Genomic DNA, 18865 nt, shown 5'->3' with positions numbered 1-18865 from the left:
AGTTACTTAGTCTACAGTCTACAGGATTTTACTTATGATTGCCTTAACTGCTCGCAATTACTTTATGTGAGAGTGTAATCTTTTACAGAGAGGAGAAGTTTTAAGTCATTTATGATTTCTACTTTATACCACTAGGTGGCACTGTCATTAAACAGGTACTAGTTGAAATGCTGTATATACAGAGTGAGACAATCAAGATGGTGACTTCTTAATGTACTATGCGGTGCTGCTACTGAAAGTGAAGTTTTGTAATGCCATTATCTGCTGAAGTAAACTGCGTTTGTTCTTAGCTCCAGCCTTCTTTTGTTCATCTGTCAACGCTACGCTTCTCTCCTCTTTTCTATCTCTCCTCTCTGCTGCAGAAACAGCCTGACATTAACTTTAACTGTTTAATCTGCATCACATACTCATAACAGTTTGTTCGTCATCAGCCAAAATGAAGAAAATACTCAAACGTACTGGTAATAAAAGTGATCAATAGTTATATTTCACCTTGTTAAATATCACTTTTCGACATTGCTATAACTGAATTTACAGGCAGGTATCAGCGTGTCTTCTCATATCATATTAAGTACTTCATTCATGGTTCAGACGATGTTGCTTATAATTAACTCCGCCTCTTTCACATGAACGTGCATGTAACCGGAACCCCAGGGATAACTGAGCCACTTGATAACCTGCCTCGTAGTACAGGTTATACCCTCTTCTCCTGTGCACGGTCACAGGCTGCGGTTCCTGTTTGTGACAAATGACAAAATACTCTCATGAACATAAAATGACAAATTTTCAGAGATGCTGCGAGCCATACTCTCTAATTGACGATCACTTCTATTTGTGTAACCCATTGTTCTCCCAGTTCTCCCAGTCATCCTCATTGTGTAAAGAGTGACTCTTCTTCTTTTGCTCGATCATTTGGGGAATATTTGCCAAGGTCCCTCTCCAAAGTCACATTGCCATTAGTAGCAATTTAAGGTTGTGAGTCTGACTTAAAGTGACACAGCCATGTCCGTGTAACTGTAATAATCCTTCTATTTAGTTAAAATTTTACATTAAGATATGATATGTATTTCTCTATTTTTTTAAGAACTGTGTCACGCTTTAGTTCATTCTGTCTCACAGATCTACCAGCCGATAATTTAATCTTATTTGAGTATGTGACCATGTCATTGGATGATATTATGATTGCTTCATTGTCTCTGTTCATATGTTACTACCTGTGTGTGTGTGTGTGTGTGTGTGTGTGTGTGTGTGTGTGTGTGTGTGTGTATCTGTTTCAGTTTGTAAGCACTCTAACCATGTCCGTCCTGCATGTACTGATGTGTGTACAGGTGTACAGATACCTGTATGTAACAATACATCTCAGCCTCCTTGGTGATGTGTTTGCTTCTGTGTGGCTGTGCTGGTTGTATACTTGGGATTGTGGACATGACTGATCGTTAATGGACTTAATTTTTTCAGTCACACCTGTTGTGTTTGCTCTTGGTGGTCACATATGGTCCTGTTGCTCTCTCCAGAACAGGCCACCAGCAGTACAGGGGTCACCCCACAACGGCCAGCCCCCACCATGCATGAACCCTGCCTTGATGAACGCTCCCTTGGTGAGAGAGTGGAGGAGGAGGGTAGTTTTATTTCACCCCATCCAAACTGGATACAGTATCATCCGGATTAACCATATATCAACATTTGCATTTGTGTCAGTGTTTTATATGTGAAATGTTTGATCTGTTCAAAGATAAGTGGAGATTTCATCATGTTGATGCACTGTAATGGGAAGCATATAATTCACTTGGTCACCTCACACTTTAGAGCCATTGTTGACTCTATTATCACTATACTTATATTGTTCATTATTCATGTCAACACTACGTTTGCATGGAAACCCAGGATCCATTGTGTGTAATATGAATCTGTTTGGTAGTAAAAGGGGTCATTATACATATTCAAAAAATCACAAATGAAATTGTCAGGTTCTTTTACTGGATTGGAATAGGTAGTAAAGTTTCTTTAACATACATTTCATATGTACTGTTTATGTACATTATACAAAAAATATCTCTACTAACTTGAAATAAATTTCATTGAACAGAGGAAGGCACAACATCATTCATCAACATCATCAGTTACAATATAATCTGTATCTACAGCCTTGTAATAAACCTTTGTAAAGGTTATAGTGTATCAGGAAAATTCTGTCGCCATTGTATCAGAATGTTAATGTAACTCCACGCTCATTTTCGAGACCCTAATCTCAGGTGTTGTTGTATTGGATTGCATTACGTCTGATGCTGGGGTCAAAAAATGCTTCCTTCAAAGTCTGAAATGTTCATTTGAAATGAAACTTAGTTTTTCATAGAGTCCATAAAGACCAAGCTTGTAAAATATTTAGCTTGAAATTCACAATCAAAATTCAAAATCACAACTTTTGTTAAGGTCATTTAACAAGTCATTTTGTTGCAACAATCTGTCTTTAAAAGAAAGAAAAAAACAATACCACCATGATGTAAACAGTTTAGTCCTGTTGTGAGAACAATAACATACTTATAGGATTTAGATCTCATCACTTGTGCGTTTCTTTCTCTCTCATGTTCACCGTTTTTTCTCTCTCTCTGCCTCTCCACTCGCAGCAGTACCACTACCACGAAGAAGACTCGCCGCCTCTTGACCAGGGATTCCCACAGCTTCCCAACGAAGTGTGCTCCCCCGAGCTCGTGCACGTGTCCGAGAAGAACCTGTCTGAGATTGAAAATGTGCATGGCTACGTGTCCCATTCCCACATCTCTCCTCTCAAGGTCAGCACTATAACCTCTTTCCCATTATAGAAACCATGACCCTCCAACCTCCATCCCAGTTCAGCGCTATGAACGTTTGCCAACATAGCCACTCACCCCTCCGTTTGTCTTTTTTTTGTCTTAGATGTGACCCAAAATGCTCAGTGTTTTTATAATACGTTTAATACAAGTTCATATTGCTTTTTGTGTTTTGTGAAGCATATATAGGGAGAGTGCTTAACAGCAACTTTTAGTGTTTGTAACACAACTGATGATTGGGTAATAAAGAGAACAAGGAGGAAATACACAACACTTAGAGAAATTATAGAACACATATCATTCCCTTTGTGTGTTTAGCATTGATGGGTGAGTAGACAGTGGACTGTGGTTGAATTCAGGAGAGTTTTCAGAGAATAAGTTTTGATACAATATCTGAAGGCTAGATCTGAATTATTCTTTCCTCTTTCTTTTGCTTTTCCTTTTCCTTTTTTTGTTGTATTACTCTGATTGTTGGTAGAAATCTTGCTGTCAGTTTGTTTTTCTTGTATACATCATTGGAGAAGGAAATGACAAAATTGCTGCCTTCATGTCCTTCCTTGTCTCTACCTTTACCATTCTTTGCACACATTCATTCATGAAGTGCTAGTATGTGCCCTGACCTGGACTCCACTCTCTGATGTCTCTGGAGTTCACTTTCACAGTGTGAAATAACCCAGGTCAATGTGGCGATTGTGTTAAAGATCAAAGAAAGTTCCATTGGCAGATGCAGTTTGTTGGTTGATTGTGTTTCTGCTAAGGTCTGAACCAGCAGAGGGCGATGTTGGAGGTGAAGAGAGGTTCTCTGTGTCTGCAGTTAATTTCAGGCAATGTTTGAAATCCTTGGCAAACCATTTGTTATTTCAGTGAATGGAGAATGAATTGGCTGCATGTTTTCTGTGTTTTACCTCACAGGCAGAACAATGAGGTGCACCTGCAGAATGATTTTAGTTTAAATTTTATAGGTATTGTAAATTTAATATTCTCATCCTGTGTAGTTTGACATTATTTACTGTGAAATGTAGTGATGGTTTTAAAAAAATATATATAATATATTTAGTAATGTCATAAACAACCTTGTCATAGATCTGATCTGATGTGGCAGATACAGAAAAATAAATCTTTCTAATGTGAGTGTTCAAAGCATCTGCTGTTGAAGAACAGTTTTTGACCTTTAAATTAGATTCTAATCAAAATAAATCATTGTGTATTAAATGATATTAGAATGCATTTGTTTGACTGCTTTTCCTTGACTTGAATCAATGGAGACCTTTGACTATAGTAGCAGAAATTTAATGTGATCAAATGTGATTGAGCGTGGTGCTTTCTTTGTAGTGTGGTTACTAGATGATGATGTTAATGCTTTAGTCTTTGAATATAAGACCACATCCTTTAATCCTCACCATTTCCTGTTTACATGTTAGAAACTATCACAGTCGTCTATTGCCATAAGCTCCAAGTGCTTTATCTTTGTGTGTAGCTTAAAGTTATATCTGGTGCTGTGATGTCATCCGGCAGATTTATCAATGACATCTGACCCATTGTCATACATTGTAAAATGTAGGTAAGAAACTGGTTGATCTTCATGTGTGGTTAGTGTGATCATTGTTTATGTAATGTAGTACACAGCAGTGAGGAAAAGCTAAATTAGCAGGTGGGGACAGGTATGCTGCAGAGGAGTGATATTTTGTAGTAGTAGCGAAGTTGATAGCCACTGTTGACATCTGTTTGTTGTCACAAATGCTATGCTGTTTTGTTAACCTTTATTTTGCTTTAGAAGTCTAGTTTCAGTCTCAGTAGTGCAAAAATGATCATGTTATTTTGCACATGTGCAGTCAGTCTGTGAGGTGACAAGCTCCAACAAAACTAATGAGGTTCTTCCTCACTAACTGAAATAATTCAGGAAGCCAGTGTGATCCACTACCCCCATCCTCATCAATCTTAACCTGTTTGAACATTTTCCTTTCCCCCTCCACTCAACATGTGACTGGGTAACCATTATTAATGCTTTTTCATCCTGATACATTGCTTGGGTCTCTCTGTCTCTCTCTATACTGGCTAGTGATCTTGTCTTTCATTTCTTACCTGCAGCCTGCACTGGTTACCCGTTTTGATCTTGCATACCCGAGTGTGACCACAGCAAACTACATGGCAAGTTTTATTTTATTTTATTTTTATTTTACCTCTGAGGAGTTAAAATCTCAGTTTCTATTTTCTGCTGTTACTTAGAACCCTTCCTTTATTTCTGGGTCCCTGGCCCAGAGGTTTGATGTCCCCTCAGTGTTGCATGGACTTTGTTTTGGTGTTGTCTTGAATCTGTTGCCTGAAGAAGATGGCTTTCTTTTTCTGTCGGGTTATTGCCTTTTTTTTTTTTGTCATACCCACACTTTGTTAAAATAATGTGTGTTTGTGGCCCATTTGCTTGCCATCAAATTCCATGTACTTGTTGTGGTGTTTCTGTGATCTGGTGTTAATTTGTCTCTGTTAATAATCATGTATCATAAGTGGAAGATTCTGATTTAAGCTACACATACAATGAATAATGAAGCATATACACTGTAAAAAAGAAGAAGCATAAAAAACGGTCAAATGACTGGCAGCAGTGGCTGACAAACAAAAACCGTAAAATTAAAGTAACAAGAGACACTAAGATTCACTGTAAAGTCCTAAAAAGTTTAATTTTTTTTTTTTTTTTTTTAGCATTACTTTAATAAAGCTTAAACAAATGTTACTTAAACTAGTTACTAACAAGTTTACCTGCTGATCTGATACTTGCCCCATCAATGTGTTCTTTTAAAATCAAACTAAAGACCTTCCATTTCTTAAATGCTGTAGGACGGTGCTTTTAAACCAGAAACACTTAATTGTGTACCCCACCATCTGGTGATATATTGTCACTCCTGGTTCTTCAGCATTATCATGAACTTACAGGTGATGTACTGCTGTGGGTCCTTGGCCTGTTAAATGCAGTTGGACACACCAAAGAATATTCAGTTATATCTCTTTGAATAACTCTTTGAATAACTTTGAATATTTGACATGCTTCTTATTAATAACTTCCATGCTGTTGAGATCAGTAACTGCACACTTCTTGGGGAGAGTTATAATACAGTGACTGCCATATACCCTACACACATCAATGTTTACATTAACTTCAGATCAAACCAAAGATATTTAACACCAGAGAGTAAAATCAATCTGTTTATATCAGGTGTAAATATGTGTGTTTGGAAGAGTGCTACCTGCAAGGCTGAAGGAAGGCCTGAAGTTGTCGATACTAAAAACCCCACAATGCATCACAGCATATCGCCCGGCAGTTCTTGATCTCAGCAGACTAGAAAGAGACAGAGTCGTTCATGTTTATCAAATTACTTTATTGTACTTAATTAGTTAAGGAATACCACATTAGAGATAAAGATAGTACTTATGATCAGAGCAGTATGGTACTTATTAGGATTTTTTTTTAAAAAGGCAAATAGTATGATGAACTGTATATATTATGTACTGTATAGAAGAGCACTTAACATGAACTTGGATTCATTCATTCATGGTGTATTGCTTGGTATTAACTGAATAACACATTAATTAATCAAGGGCAGAATTAGCCTACATTGATTAACAGCAATAGGGACCAACCAATATGTTTTTTTTCAGGGCTGATTCCGATTATTAGTACTCAAAGAAACAGAAATATTTGGAACTGATACCAACGCAAAGCTACTGCTACATCAAGACACTCGCCATGGCTTCCAAGTTTCTATTATTTTCTATTATTTTGTCCATGTTATTTTATCAACAAAGATAGGCTAAATAACAGAAACACCTCTGTATAAACAGTATAATCTTCATGAAGGACGATTTATTGCAGGGCTGTTGTATTAGACTATATCAGTTTTAGCTAGATGTTCCTAATAAATGATCAATTGAGTTTACATTAATAATTATCAACTGTATGCACAGGCTGCAAAGAGCCTGATTGGAATTAATTGAGTGCTTTTGGTGCTGATACTGGCTCCCTGGCAGCCTAAAGACGTTGTTTAATACTTTTATCATATATTATTATTATAATCACCATATAAGACGTTTTAACCCTCCTCTTCCCCTTTTAAAATGTAGCGCAATAACATGTTTACTCAGAGTATATTACCTTTCATTAACAGCAGTGAGTGACCGTTTACATGCTGACATCAGTGTAGTGTGTCATCGCCTCTCTCTGGAGTTTCTGTCACCGGTAGAGTTTATTGCTGCTCTATCTGAACACAGTTAATGTTGTTGTTTTCTTCCTTACACTGACTAACTACCTGCTGTACATTTAAACTTACCAGTCCTGCTCTAGCACCCACATCTCTCTGCTGCTTATAGCAAATTTTTACTGATTCAACATTTGTTTACATGCTTTTCAACTGACTGTTACTTTAGCTAAGTTACTACTGATTAGTTACTTTTGCCGTTAGCTCTGGTTTCACTCTCTCTCCCTTGCTGGGTGTGTGTATCTCAGACCAACAAATTAACTTGTACATAAGAGTGTTGTGTTTTTGTAGCTTCAGAATATTGGATTGTGATGTTTATTACAACTTCAGCGATGTCTGCTGTCATGCCATCGTGCCGTCGACACACAGCTCCGCTCGCTAACTGGAGCTACAAACAAAATAGCATGTTTATTCACAAATCCCTTAGTTGTCATCTGTAACATGGGTGAACAATGAGGAACTAGGTGATGCCTGACGATGGGAACCATGAGTTGTAGGCTGGAGACAAGAGTGCAGACCAAGCGACAGCTGCGCGGGAGACTTCTGCTCCTCAGTGTGTTTCCTGGTTCTCTGTCTAAGTTTACAAGTGTGTACAAGACAGTTTTCTCAGTCACTTTACTCATTAACTTCACTCATTTACCTCTCATGCCGAGTTCGTTGAAGCTTTAAACCATCTGACAACATGAACACATACTAGCAACACACAGTAAAATTAGCTACTTCTACATTGAAAAAAATGCTATGATGGCTAATCGTGGTTTGATTTTCACTTTAACACACGTTAACGAAGCAGTATAAACATACATATTTAATGACATTTGTTTATCTTTCTATAGCATTATTTTATCCGACATAAGCAACATGAACACAAACAACGTCACAAAAATAATAGAGTAAATGCTTTCTTGATATTTTTGCAAGATATAAATTCACTTATCACACAGTTGTCATTGGCCAGTTGCCTTGATGACAGTCAGATCAACCAATCATGCTAAAATGCTCACGATAAGACAGCCAATAGCATTTGTTTCATCGTTGTGACATAGCAACAATAGGAAAATATGATTTGTTTTAAAAGAAGGAAATGTGTGTATTTAGTTTTATATAGACTATTTCATTTTGACCAATTAGGTCAAATATTGTTTTTGTAGGGTATGAATAAAAATTGAATAATGTATGATAGTTTTATTGATACCTATGGGTTTACACAGGCACACAGACACACACACGCAGACACACACATGGTACAGTATACAGAACACCATATTTTAGTGTTTGGGAACTGACCGAAGATCTAGTTTATTGAACAAGGTTCCCTGAGCTGATGGAATCAGATGGCCAGAGCAAATGAATTGGTCATTGTCAAATTTGTACTGTTTTCTTTTATTGTATATGGCACATGCACAAATACACATAGTAAAGTCTAGGCAGGAAAACAACAGCAAGAAGTGCCTGGGTTCAGCTTCAACCCTGGTTCTTTCTTGCAGTGTTGCTTGCATGTTCTCCTTGTGTTTCTTCCAGGGACTCTGATTAGTAGTACAAAGACATGCACTTTTAATTAACTGAGGACTCTAAACTGTCCATAGGTTTGAATGTGTGTGTGTGTGTGTGTGTGTGTGAGTGTGTGCGTGCGCCTGTGTGTGTGATTGTGTGTTGTTGTTGTGTGATAAACCATTTTCCTGCTTTCCTTCCAGTACATGCTGAGATTAGTACATTCCAGTGCTTCCAACTTTTTTTTGTTTGAAGTTTGAATGTTTGATGTAATGAAAAAAAGTTTGCTTCATTTGCATCCAGAATTACAAAGTTTGAATGTAAAAGTGCGAATAAATGAAAAACTAATAAGATTTACCCTAAAATTACAGAGAAAAACTTTAAATTGTTAGTATATTTAAAGTTATCATTAAGTTACAGCATGTGTGCTGTGTTTCTCTTCTCTGATGACCCTTTTTAATTGATTAAAAATTATTATCTGGTGCTTTAGTTTTGTGAAGGAATCACAATATTGGCAATTAACTGTCTGCTTTTGGCAGCTAAAGAAAAGTCATCACTGATTGTACTAAAAGATATCTAAAAGCACAGACTGTGTTGATAAAGATGTGCGTAATCACTTTATCAGTAAGTAAAGACAATGTGCTGCATGTTCACTGTGACCAAGAACCAACAGGGGATTGAAGATGCGCTGAACAAATGATTGACTTTTCCTGTTCAAACCAGTTACTTAGGTTTAAGTAGCTGTAATAATGATATGCTGATATATTAGAATATTTGTTTTTAGGTGTGTGATCAGTGAAATAACACTGGCAGTCACACCACATACACTGTGAAAAAAATAATGAACCTGTAAAAAAAACAAACAAAAAAAAAACGGATACCGTCAAATTACAGTAAATAACCATAACACAAAATTACATGAAATAATCTGTAAAAACACAGAGCAGATTTTACAGTCAAAATTAATTAAATTACAGTTTATTATTGTTGGTAAATGTTCATTTAAGAGTGGAATAACACATGTCAAAAAACATGAAAAACAACTACCTTTCAGGTTTATCTGGGTTAATTTATGGCTTATCGCTCTCGGTACAGTCACATGTTTATTATGGTAACTATGACAACTCAGATCTGGTACACACAAGGGTATCAGTCTGCAGGTTGCAATACTTACGGTTGTGCCCACTTACAGTTATGCCCACTTAAGGTTACGCCCACTTCCAGTGACGTCATGCCGCTGCTCCTCCGCATCAGAAGAGCCAATTAAAGGGAGCGCTTTGTGTTTCCTGTCTGCTTCTACACTGTTAACTATTAAATGAAGCAATTATTAACTATCAACTTTATAAATAAAATCAAAAATGCAGACAAAATCATCTCTGTGCATAAAACCATATATATATATATATATATATATATATATATATGTAGATGCCACAGTGGCCACTGGATCTTACATCAACGTTGCTGCCATATTGGTCTGGGAAAGACTGCCCTGTAAACAAGCATAAGTAAACAGAGGAGCTGCAGTTTATGTGGATAAAAAGTTCTATAACATTTATATTTCTCAATCAATTTCAGTGAGTCGTTTCTATATTCAAGGGTTAATGATCTACTTGCAGTGAAAATTTAGTCACTAGTTACTTAGACTAAAAGTCACCGGAAATAAATAAATGTGGAATTATGAAATAAAAGTCCCCTGAAATTAATAAAAATATCATCTTAAAATAAAAAGCTATTTATTTATTATTATTTATTTATTTATAAAGCTATTTATTTATCTATTGACTCAATTATATATTTATATTTACATATATTTATATATTTCTACATTTATAACCTATATTTATTTGAGAATTTATTTCATAGCAGTATTTATTTATTTATGTTTTTTATTTATTTATTTAATTTTTTTTAATATAGTTTTGACTAAAATGCCATTCCATAGCATTTCTCTCTTGCCGGCTGTCGTGGTTTTGGCATAATATAATGTTGTATAACTAGAACCACAGAAAACACAATAACTACTTATTTTAGTCAAACATGTCAGCACTCAAATGTAAGAGTAATTTTGAGTGTGTGTAGATTCTGTTCTTACCTAAGAACAAATCCCAAATAAAAAAAACATTGGTGAATGTCTTCGTAAAAAGTGCGTAAGTGGTTTTTAAGAAGAAGCTTTGTGTTTCTTAAATCAGGCTCAGCCTTTCTATATAATACCTGGAGTTTTTGGGATAAAATTATCAGAGTTTTCACTCAAATTTTTTTCTTTGTAACTTTTATTAGCAATTCAAACCCTTTGGTAACTTTTGATATGGAATATTAATTATTCTTGACATTTTGTCAATGAATAATTCACTGACTAACTGAGAGATAAATCAATATTGAAACTAAATTTAAAATGCACAGAGAGATGAGTGTGTAAGGGAGTTGTGAACAGGCCCAGGGCCACGAATTCTGTTTTCAGCCTTTTTGTTTCCTCTCAGCCTTGGGACTTTTGAATGAAAAATTGCTTTAATACAGCTAGTGTAATTATGAAGGCAACAGGGAGGCAAGAATTATAGTTTTTTCAATGACCTGAGGAAGTGTAACCGCTCCTTCACTGGCCAAATTAAGCACCACGCATTGGAGAGAGTGACTCAGGGTAGACATTATTCAGTCTAACTGCAGCATTGTTTATTGATCGTCAGCCTCTCCCCATGGTAATATCAGCTTGTAAAACCTTATTCATTTTTTTGCAGCAATTATTTCTCTGTCAATCAGGCAAGGTGAAGTCTGTGAGTGATAAATAGCAGTTTAATGAAGGCTGCAGCAGCCGTCCCTGGTTTGTGCCTGCCAAGGGGTAGCAGAGGTCAGATCAACGGCTCACTTTGTTAGAACAAACTTTCATCCTGAGGGGAAGAGATCACTTTTTCTGATCAATTCCCTGTTGTCATAATTCCTCTTCTCTCTTCTGATCCATACACTGGGAGGCTTTTATTGCTTCTTGAAAACTCTCAGATTTGCTCAGATTGGTTTTTCAAGCCACTGTGGGTGAGTGGGGATGTGGATAACAGCAGTTCCACCAACAATGAGGATAGGAGAATCATTTTCACTCAGATACTGCACAAATACACTTCATGATGGCATTGTACGGGTCGCTGGTGAAGCTAAAGGCTTTCATTTGAGTATCATATCCACTTATATGTAGTGCGGCTTTTCTGTACACAAGAAATGTCAGGCTTATTTTTGTAGAACCATTAAAAATGCAGACAATTTGAAGTGATTCATGCTACAGCAAACCAGGGTCAGGGTTAGTAGTTCATTAGTTTATATAAATATAACCCAGACTGCAGCAAAGACCAGGCTGAACACGATAAAATTTGAATGTATGTCAGTAAAATGTTTTAATTTGATATGACGTTATAGAAATAACCCTTAAAACACTGAACTGTCTGTACTGTAGACTGTTGTTTAAATGCAGTAAACAAATGTCAAATTTAAAGTAATACCTCTCCAACTCATCTTTACATGTGATTTTGTAATGAAGCATATAAAAATGAATTTTAATGGCAGGACTGTTTATTTTGTTGTCAGAATGACATCAAATGTCTTTGCTCCCAGCAACTCAGAGTGATAAAGAAGGCTGTAGTGAAACTGTTTGGCCAAAACATAAGATTATTAGACTATTGTCCTTGAAACTGGCTGAATATTATAAAGTCAGCATCATCAGACAATAAGGCAAAGTTCCATCATTTTGAATCTCTAACTTTTAACTTGACAAAATTATATATTTTAAAAGCCAGAAGGGTTTATGCTCTGGGAATGTATAGATGACATATTTTAAATGTGGGGGTAGGCTTTATATATGTTCCTGCTTTTTTCATGGATTAATTTCTTGTTTGTGACATTGACGCACTGTTCCTGGCTTTTATTGTATAAAGGACTGTACCATGTGATAGAAGTGAAGATTCAAATATTTGCCCTGAGCTCTCTGCCACTTTGAAATGCAGGCCCATTGTGACACACATTGCATTTTAACAGAACACAAGGCCATGTAAGCTTTATCTTCAGACATAACTTTCAGCTTTATTGATCATTAATTTATTAACAAAGAAAATAATGTCTGTTCAGCTTCCGTCGGATTTAATAATGTGAGAAGACATCTCTTCTTAGTTTCTGGATTGAGTTACTGTATTTCAAAGTCTGCAGTTGAAAGATATTATCTATTTCATTTTAACCAATGAGACAGTTCTCAGCTGAAAAAATACAGCATTGATCATTAAACTAAAAACCACTTGTGTTAACATTTTCCTGACCTACAACCTCTTGTGGCCATGCAAACACACACAGAAATGCAACATACCGTATGTACATATTGAATTTCCATATATGAAATATATGTGCATATAAAATAAAAAGGTGTAAAGAATTACATGTATGAGACCTATGGAACAATTTCATATATTGACATAGCCTATATGTCCTATATTTGTCCATGTATGTATGCTTATATTTTAAACATGTTACATAAATATATATCTATCCCAAAGCCTGTCAATATGTTGATATATACAGTGATAGACATGTTTAAAATTAATGAGGAATTCATGACAAAACATTTATAAAAATATAGATGGGTAGTTGTTTTAAAAAACTTGCATAAATTGAATATATATCAAGAAACCTCTGGTCTCTGACATCACACTTATCTCTCATTAGTAACCTCAGATGAGGTTTTAGGGGGCTAGGGAAAGGGAAAAAAAAATCATAATGTTGTGGAGGTGGACTTCACAGTTTATCTTTCACTGACTGTTAAAATGGGTTTTTCTTGTCATGAAATGCAAGCCACTTGTAAATGAAGCATAGATAGATAGATAGATAGATAGATAGATAGATAGATAGATAGATAGATAGATAGATACTTTATTTATCCCCTTGGGGAATTTCATGTGTCCATTAGCTCATTGTTAATAATAATAAAAACATATAATAATATATAAACAATAAAAATTATTGTGCTGAGGTGTTGTATAGCCTGATGGCAGTGGGAACAAAGGATCTCCTGAACCTCTCTGTTCTGCAGCGCAGTGAGATGAGACGTTTGCTGCACCTGTAGCTGCTTCTCTGTCCTGCCAGAATGTTGTGGAGAGGATGGTTGGTATTGTCCAAAATGGCCTCCATCCTACATTGCATGCATCTCTCCACAACAGTCATGAGTGAGTCCAGACTCCTGCCAAGCACAGACCCAGCCTTTTCAACTAGCCTATCCAGTCTCCTTGTGTTCATGGCGGACATGCTGCTGCCCCAGCAGACTGCAGCATAAAAAAGTACACTGGCCACCACTGACTGATAAAACATGCAGTATTTCGCTGCAGACATAAAAGGACCTCAGCTTCCTGAGGAAAAAGAGCTGGCTCTGCCCCTTTTGGTAGATGGCATCCATGATCAGGGACCAGTCCAGTTTACTGTCCAGGTGTACACCTAGGAATTTATAAGTGTGCACAACCTCAATGTCCTTCCCTCGAATGTTGACTGGCTGAAGGGTGGGTCTAGACCTCCAAAAGTCCATGACCATCTCCTTGGTCTTGGAGGTGTTCAGAAGGATGCAGTTCTTGTCGCTCCATTCACTGAAGGACATCATCAGATCCCTGTACTCCTCTTCCTGCCCGTTTCTAATACACGCCACAATAGCTGTGTCATCCGAGTGTTTCTGGATGTGGCAACACTCAGAGTTGTATTTAAAGTCCATTTATGTCATCAAACCTAGAATGAACATAATGATGCACTGCAAATAACCCCACAGACCCATCTTCCCATCTCTGTAAAAGATCCGGTTCTCGCCGCCGACACTCAGACACACTTTGGGGTCCTCCAAACTGATTTGTTCTTACTGGGTTTCTATAGTAGGTCAGTTTTGTACACTTGAGCCAGTTTCCCCTAAAATTGTTTTTTTCTTCTTTGCTGATGGAAAACCCATTTGTGAACATGAGTTAAAGGTGGTGACAACTCTCAAAGAATAAAAACAAGACTAAGTAAAAACCTAGTATATAGCTGGACCGCCTATGGTCAAATCCTGATTTTTTTTTTAAGTGCGACGTCATCTGATAAAATCAACAAACACATTAATTAAAGACAAAGACTGTGCTGTGATTTAAGCTATATTTCATTTATAAAATGATCACTCAGAGAGAAAGTTACAAGAGACAGAGTAGTAAGTTATTTTTTCAGGCTTTTGCTTTTATTTCAGTCTTAGTGAGAGAAAGCAGCAAAGGGCCAGAGGCTGGACTGAAACCTGGGTGGCCAAATGGCACATGTTCCACCAGGTGAGCCAACAGGGCTCCTCAAGACAGACTCTTTCTTATTTTGGCTCTCACAAAGAGCACAGCGTCCATCCTGGAACAGTTAAGCCTTTATTTACCTCAACTACAGAACATAACAGATTTTTATTTGAGGCAGGTCTTTATGTCTAACTCTTTCAGTTTGATGTGTGAAATTGGTCATAGCAGTAAGTACGAAGCATCATTACTGATGACTTCTCTCTCTCCCTCCCTCTCTCCTGCTCTGTCTGCTCGCTGTGTGTTACGTTTAGTTATTCCTCTGCCTCCTTTAATGATAATGATACATGTAATGAAAGTAGTTTATTTGCCACAATGGAGGCGAGACTACCAGCTTGTAGGGCTGGCCCTGCTGTTGTGGCCCAACTGAAAATAAGACATGGATTGAACAGTTCATTATAAATTGTTGTGAGTTATCATCCCACAAAAGAGATTAGCTCTCAAACAGAGAAAATGGAAATGGAAGCCATTAAACAGCAGCAGCCATAAATACTTACAGAGTGCTATCGTACCTTCTCAGATCATGAGATGGAGCCTGACTGCCCAGAGGAGAAGAAAATCAGAAAAGAGATCTCAAAAGTGTTTCATTTATTTCTCCTAGACAACTATGAGATCTGAGAGAAACCAAAATGAGACTATAATTTATTTCCCCCTCAGTTTTTTTCTACAGGAATAAAAGACAAAATCTCAAATTAGTCTCATTGTAAGTTTCAAATGAGATCTTATCAAGCTCTAAAATAATTCTCAGATTTTCTCAACTTTGGTGCCTCTTTTTGTTCTCAGGCAGAGAAATTGGAGGGTGAAATCTCTCTATGAACTCAATCTATTCTCATCCCAGCCTTAAGTTTCACTAATTCATACATCTCACACTAAGCTCAGACAGAGCAAACAATGAGGTCTTTGCAAGCACTCACTCCTCTTTCCATGAAATGATTGTGACAATGTGATTTATTTCATTTCACCTGGGTAATTGGGACACATAATGTAATCATTGCACCTGGTCAAAAGTGATTACTGATGCATTTAAGTAGGAATAAACAGAGGATTGTGTCTGAAAACAAAAATTATTCCAACTTTCTGGGCAACAGTGTAGATGGCAGAGGTATACATTAATTTAGATGTCACAGTCAGTTTATTCATCACTACATAATGTGTGAAAATCATTTCATAATATCCTCTCTGTCTCAGTTCATCAGCTGACATCACTTCTGGGACAGTTTTACAACACACAGACTAATGTACAAACAGGAAGGAATCCCAGGTCACTGGGATTGTGTTGTGTGAATAAGAGGGAAAATGTTACGAATCCCGAGCAGTAGCTTTAGTTTATTGTTAAGTGGACATTTATTATCTCTTTTCTATTGGTGCACACAGGTGGAGTAATTTGTCTGTGAAGAAGAATGAACAAGAAGCAGACGGCTTGAGATGTTATGAGTGCTTGAGACTTTTGATGTTTTTTTTTTAATTGTCAGTTTATTATTATTTTAATAACTAACAGCTGAATGACAGACTTACGAGCAAGGCAACATTCAGCCAAGCACAACCTAAAACAACTGTAAAACCACCAGAAGAAAGGCAGAGTGATCCGGTCGACTTGTTCAGTCTCAAAAAATCAAAAATCCAACACAAGAAAAAAAGGAGGGAGGATCAGGAGGATCTCTTGCACGGAAACCTGGTGCTCATTGACTCAGCCCTTGTCCTCAACGGATGATGACATTCTAATCTCCTGGTCAAAATTATTGAAAACAGGTACTTCAGGCATTTCAGGTACATAATTCAGGATATGTTTAGAAATAAGTACAAATGAACACATTTTGTACAACCAGAATAATTTAATATAATGTCCAAGGTTAGTGAACAAAAGAAAAAAAAAAGTACCCCGTACACAATTATTGGCATCTTTACTGATATTTACATGCAGAACCTTTAACTACAAAGAGAGCCTTTGACCACTTCTTGCAACCATCTAGAAGCTTCTTGCACTTGTCCGCAGATAGTTTCTCTTCCACTGCTATGTGTTCAAGCTCTTTTAGGTTTGCAGGAGTCCTTTTTGCAGTGGCAGATTTCAGCTCTCTCCAAAGATTTTCAATAGGATTTTAGTCAGGAACAGTAATCTTCTGATTTCATCATTTCTTTGATACAGTCAATGCCTCCAGTACCAGAGTTGTGGTGTCCTGTTTGGCCTTTGCCCATGGAGCCTTCTTGGTTTAGTGTGTGCTGTATGAAACCACCACACCAGACTGCTTCAGGTCAGCCTGAAGCTCTATAAATTCTTTTTGGGTTTATTTCCTTCACAGACTTCTCTCATTGAGTTTGTCTATAGCTCCACATCCTGAAAGCATCTTAATTCAGGTCACGTGGTCAGTGTTCATGATCACTTATTATGTTTGGTGTTTTACTGCTCCTTTACAGGAATTTAGACTTGTTGGCTGGCTATCAGTTTTTTCTTAGAAAACAAATGGTTTGAAGTGTCAACATACTTCAAACTTTGCAATAATGACTGTAATGAAAACTAAAATTATAGTATAATCCTTTGGTACTGTAGTTATTATAATCACTGTAGTTACTGTAGTTCTTTAGTCATAGACCTGTGTATCTATCTTTCTTTGAGTGTCTGTGTGTTTTAATGTGTGCTGGCCTATGGCACATCATTCAGCAAGTCAAGGTCAATGGCCAGATTCAATATTTCAATCTGGGTCAGCATGCAGCTATCAAAGTTCAACAGTGTGTGTGTTTGTTGTGTGTTTCTGTGTGTATGAGTGTGAAGCATGTACTTAGTTTCATGTATGTTTTTTGCAAATTGCCCATTAATTTGGTGGGATTGGAGATGTGGTTTACAGAATATCAAGTATTTTCATCTGAAATACTTCAAAAAATGTTTAAATTTACTTGATGCCCCCGGACAGTGGCTGTTTGAATGGTTATAATCGTCAATGCCACCATTAAATTCACTTACTATCTTTTGTTCAGTTGCAGGATTGTGGATGAAACGATATGAGGTCATGATTTTCTCGCCCAGTTCTTAAGGAAACCATTTCTAAATAAAAATTCTTTGTCTTGATCTGTTTCTAGAGCCATGGCAGGAGCAGGAGACACAAGTTGAGGGCAAATGTATAGATACATTTGATTTATTTATTCTATTTATTTTAACAAAAGCATAATAGTTAACACAAAGTAAAGAAAACTACAATGAGATGTGGTGGTACAGTGGTCTGCTCTGGTGGTATACTCTGTTGAGATAGTGTGTGTATGGGTAAGTGAGATATGTGGTGTGAGGAGACGATGTTGAGTTTCATGAATCAAACAAATATGTGCAGGGGAGAAGAAGGGCTCCACTCAGGTCAACTCTGGCTCAAAGGTTGTTCGGGAAGCTTTGTTTGTTTGTGTGGCCTCAATAGCTCCATGTGTTATATTTTGTGGTGATGGTTGTATACATTTGTAATGTTACCCTGCGGTGAAGCAAACCAGACAAAACATTGCTTTCAGAGTTTGTGGTTTTGATTATTAATCTTGCAAAGGAGTTCCACACAACAGAACATCACCTTTGTTTGTCAGACATGGTGTACAATGAATGCATTGCCTCTTCCTCACCATCACAGCTGAGGTGCCTTTCATCCTCTTATTTTGTACTTGTCTTTTATTGTTTCTCCAAAGCTTTTGTTTCACTGTTACACCTGTGTCTTTTTCCCTCTCATATACATAATCAGTGTGTTCCCTTCCTCTGTACTCTGCTCTTCATGGGTTGAGGCTGTCTTGACATCTGTTAATGCAGCTCAGGAAGAATTGTGGAACTTTTTCGCTCTGTTAATGCAAATATGGCAAAACTGTTGTCATTGTAACGGGTATGGAGAGAACCCAATAGCAGCACAAGTGAACCAGGCTTTAGTCTGGAAACAGTCTTTATTTGGCAGATCAAAACAGGTACACGGCTAACCCGAGGATGGCAGCAGAGAACTGGATTCAGGTGAGTATGGCGGGGTGTGGATCCGGACCTTGAGACGGATGACCC

General features: G+C 37.1%; 1 protein-coding gene across 1 annotated transcript in view; it reads left to right on the top strand.

Annotated features, from left to right (window-relative positions):
- The window catches only part of LOC111654035 (discs, large homolog 2 (Drosophila)), a 135421-nt gene that overhangs the window by 24018 nt on the left and 92538 nt on the right, over nt 1–18865 (top strand). The window contains exons 2-3 of the mRNA XM_087173557.1: nt 1515–1598; nt 2625–2789. Coding sequence (XP_087029683.1) covers nt 1515–1598; nt 2625–2789 — 249 coding nt within the window. The remainder of the gene's footprint in view (nt 1–1514; nt 1599–2624; nt 2790–18865) is intronic.

Source organism: Seriola lalandi, unplaced genomic scaffold (assembly GCF_002814215.2).
Source record: "Seriola lalandi dorsalis isolate HSWRI2012SDOR001 ecotype SW California unplaced genomic scaffold, Sedor1 jcf7180002054256, whole genome shotgun sequence".
Lineage (NCBI taxonomy): Eukaryota > Metazoa > Chordata > Actinopteri > Carangiformes > Carangidae > Seriola > Seriola lalandi.
This window is presented reverse-complemented; position numbering and strand designations above follow the sequence as displayed.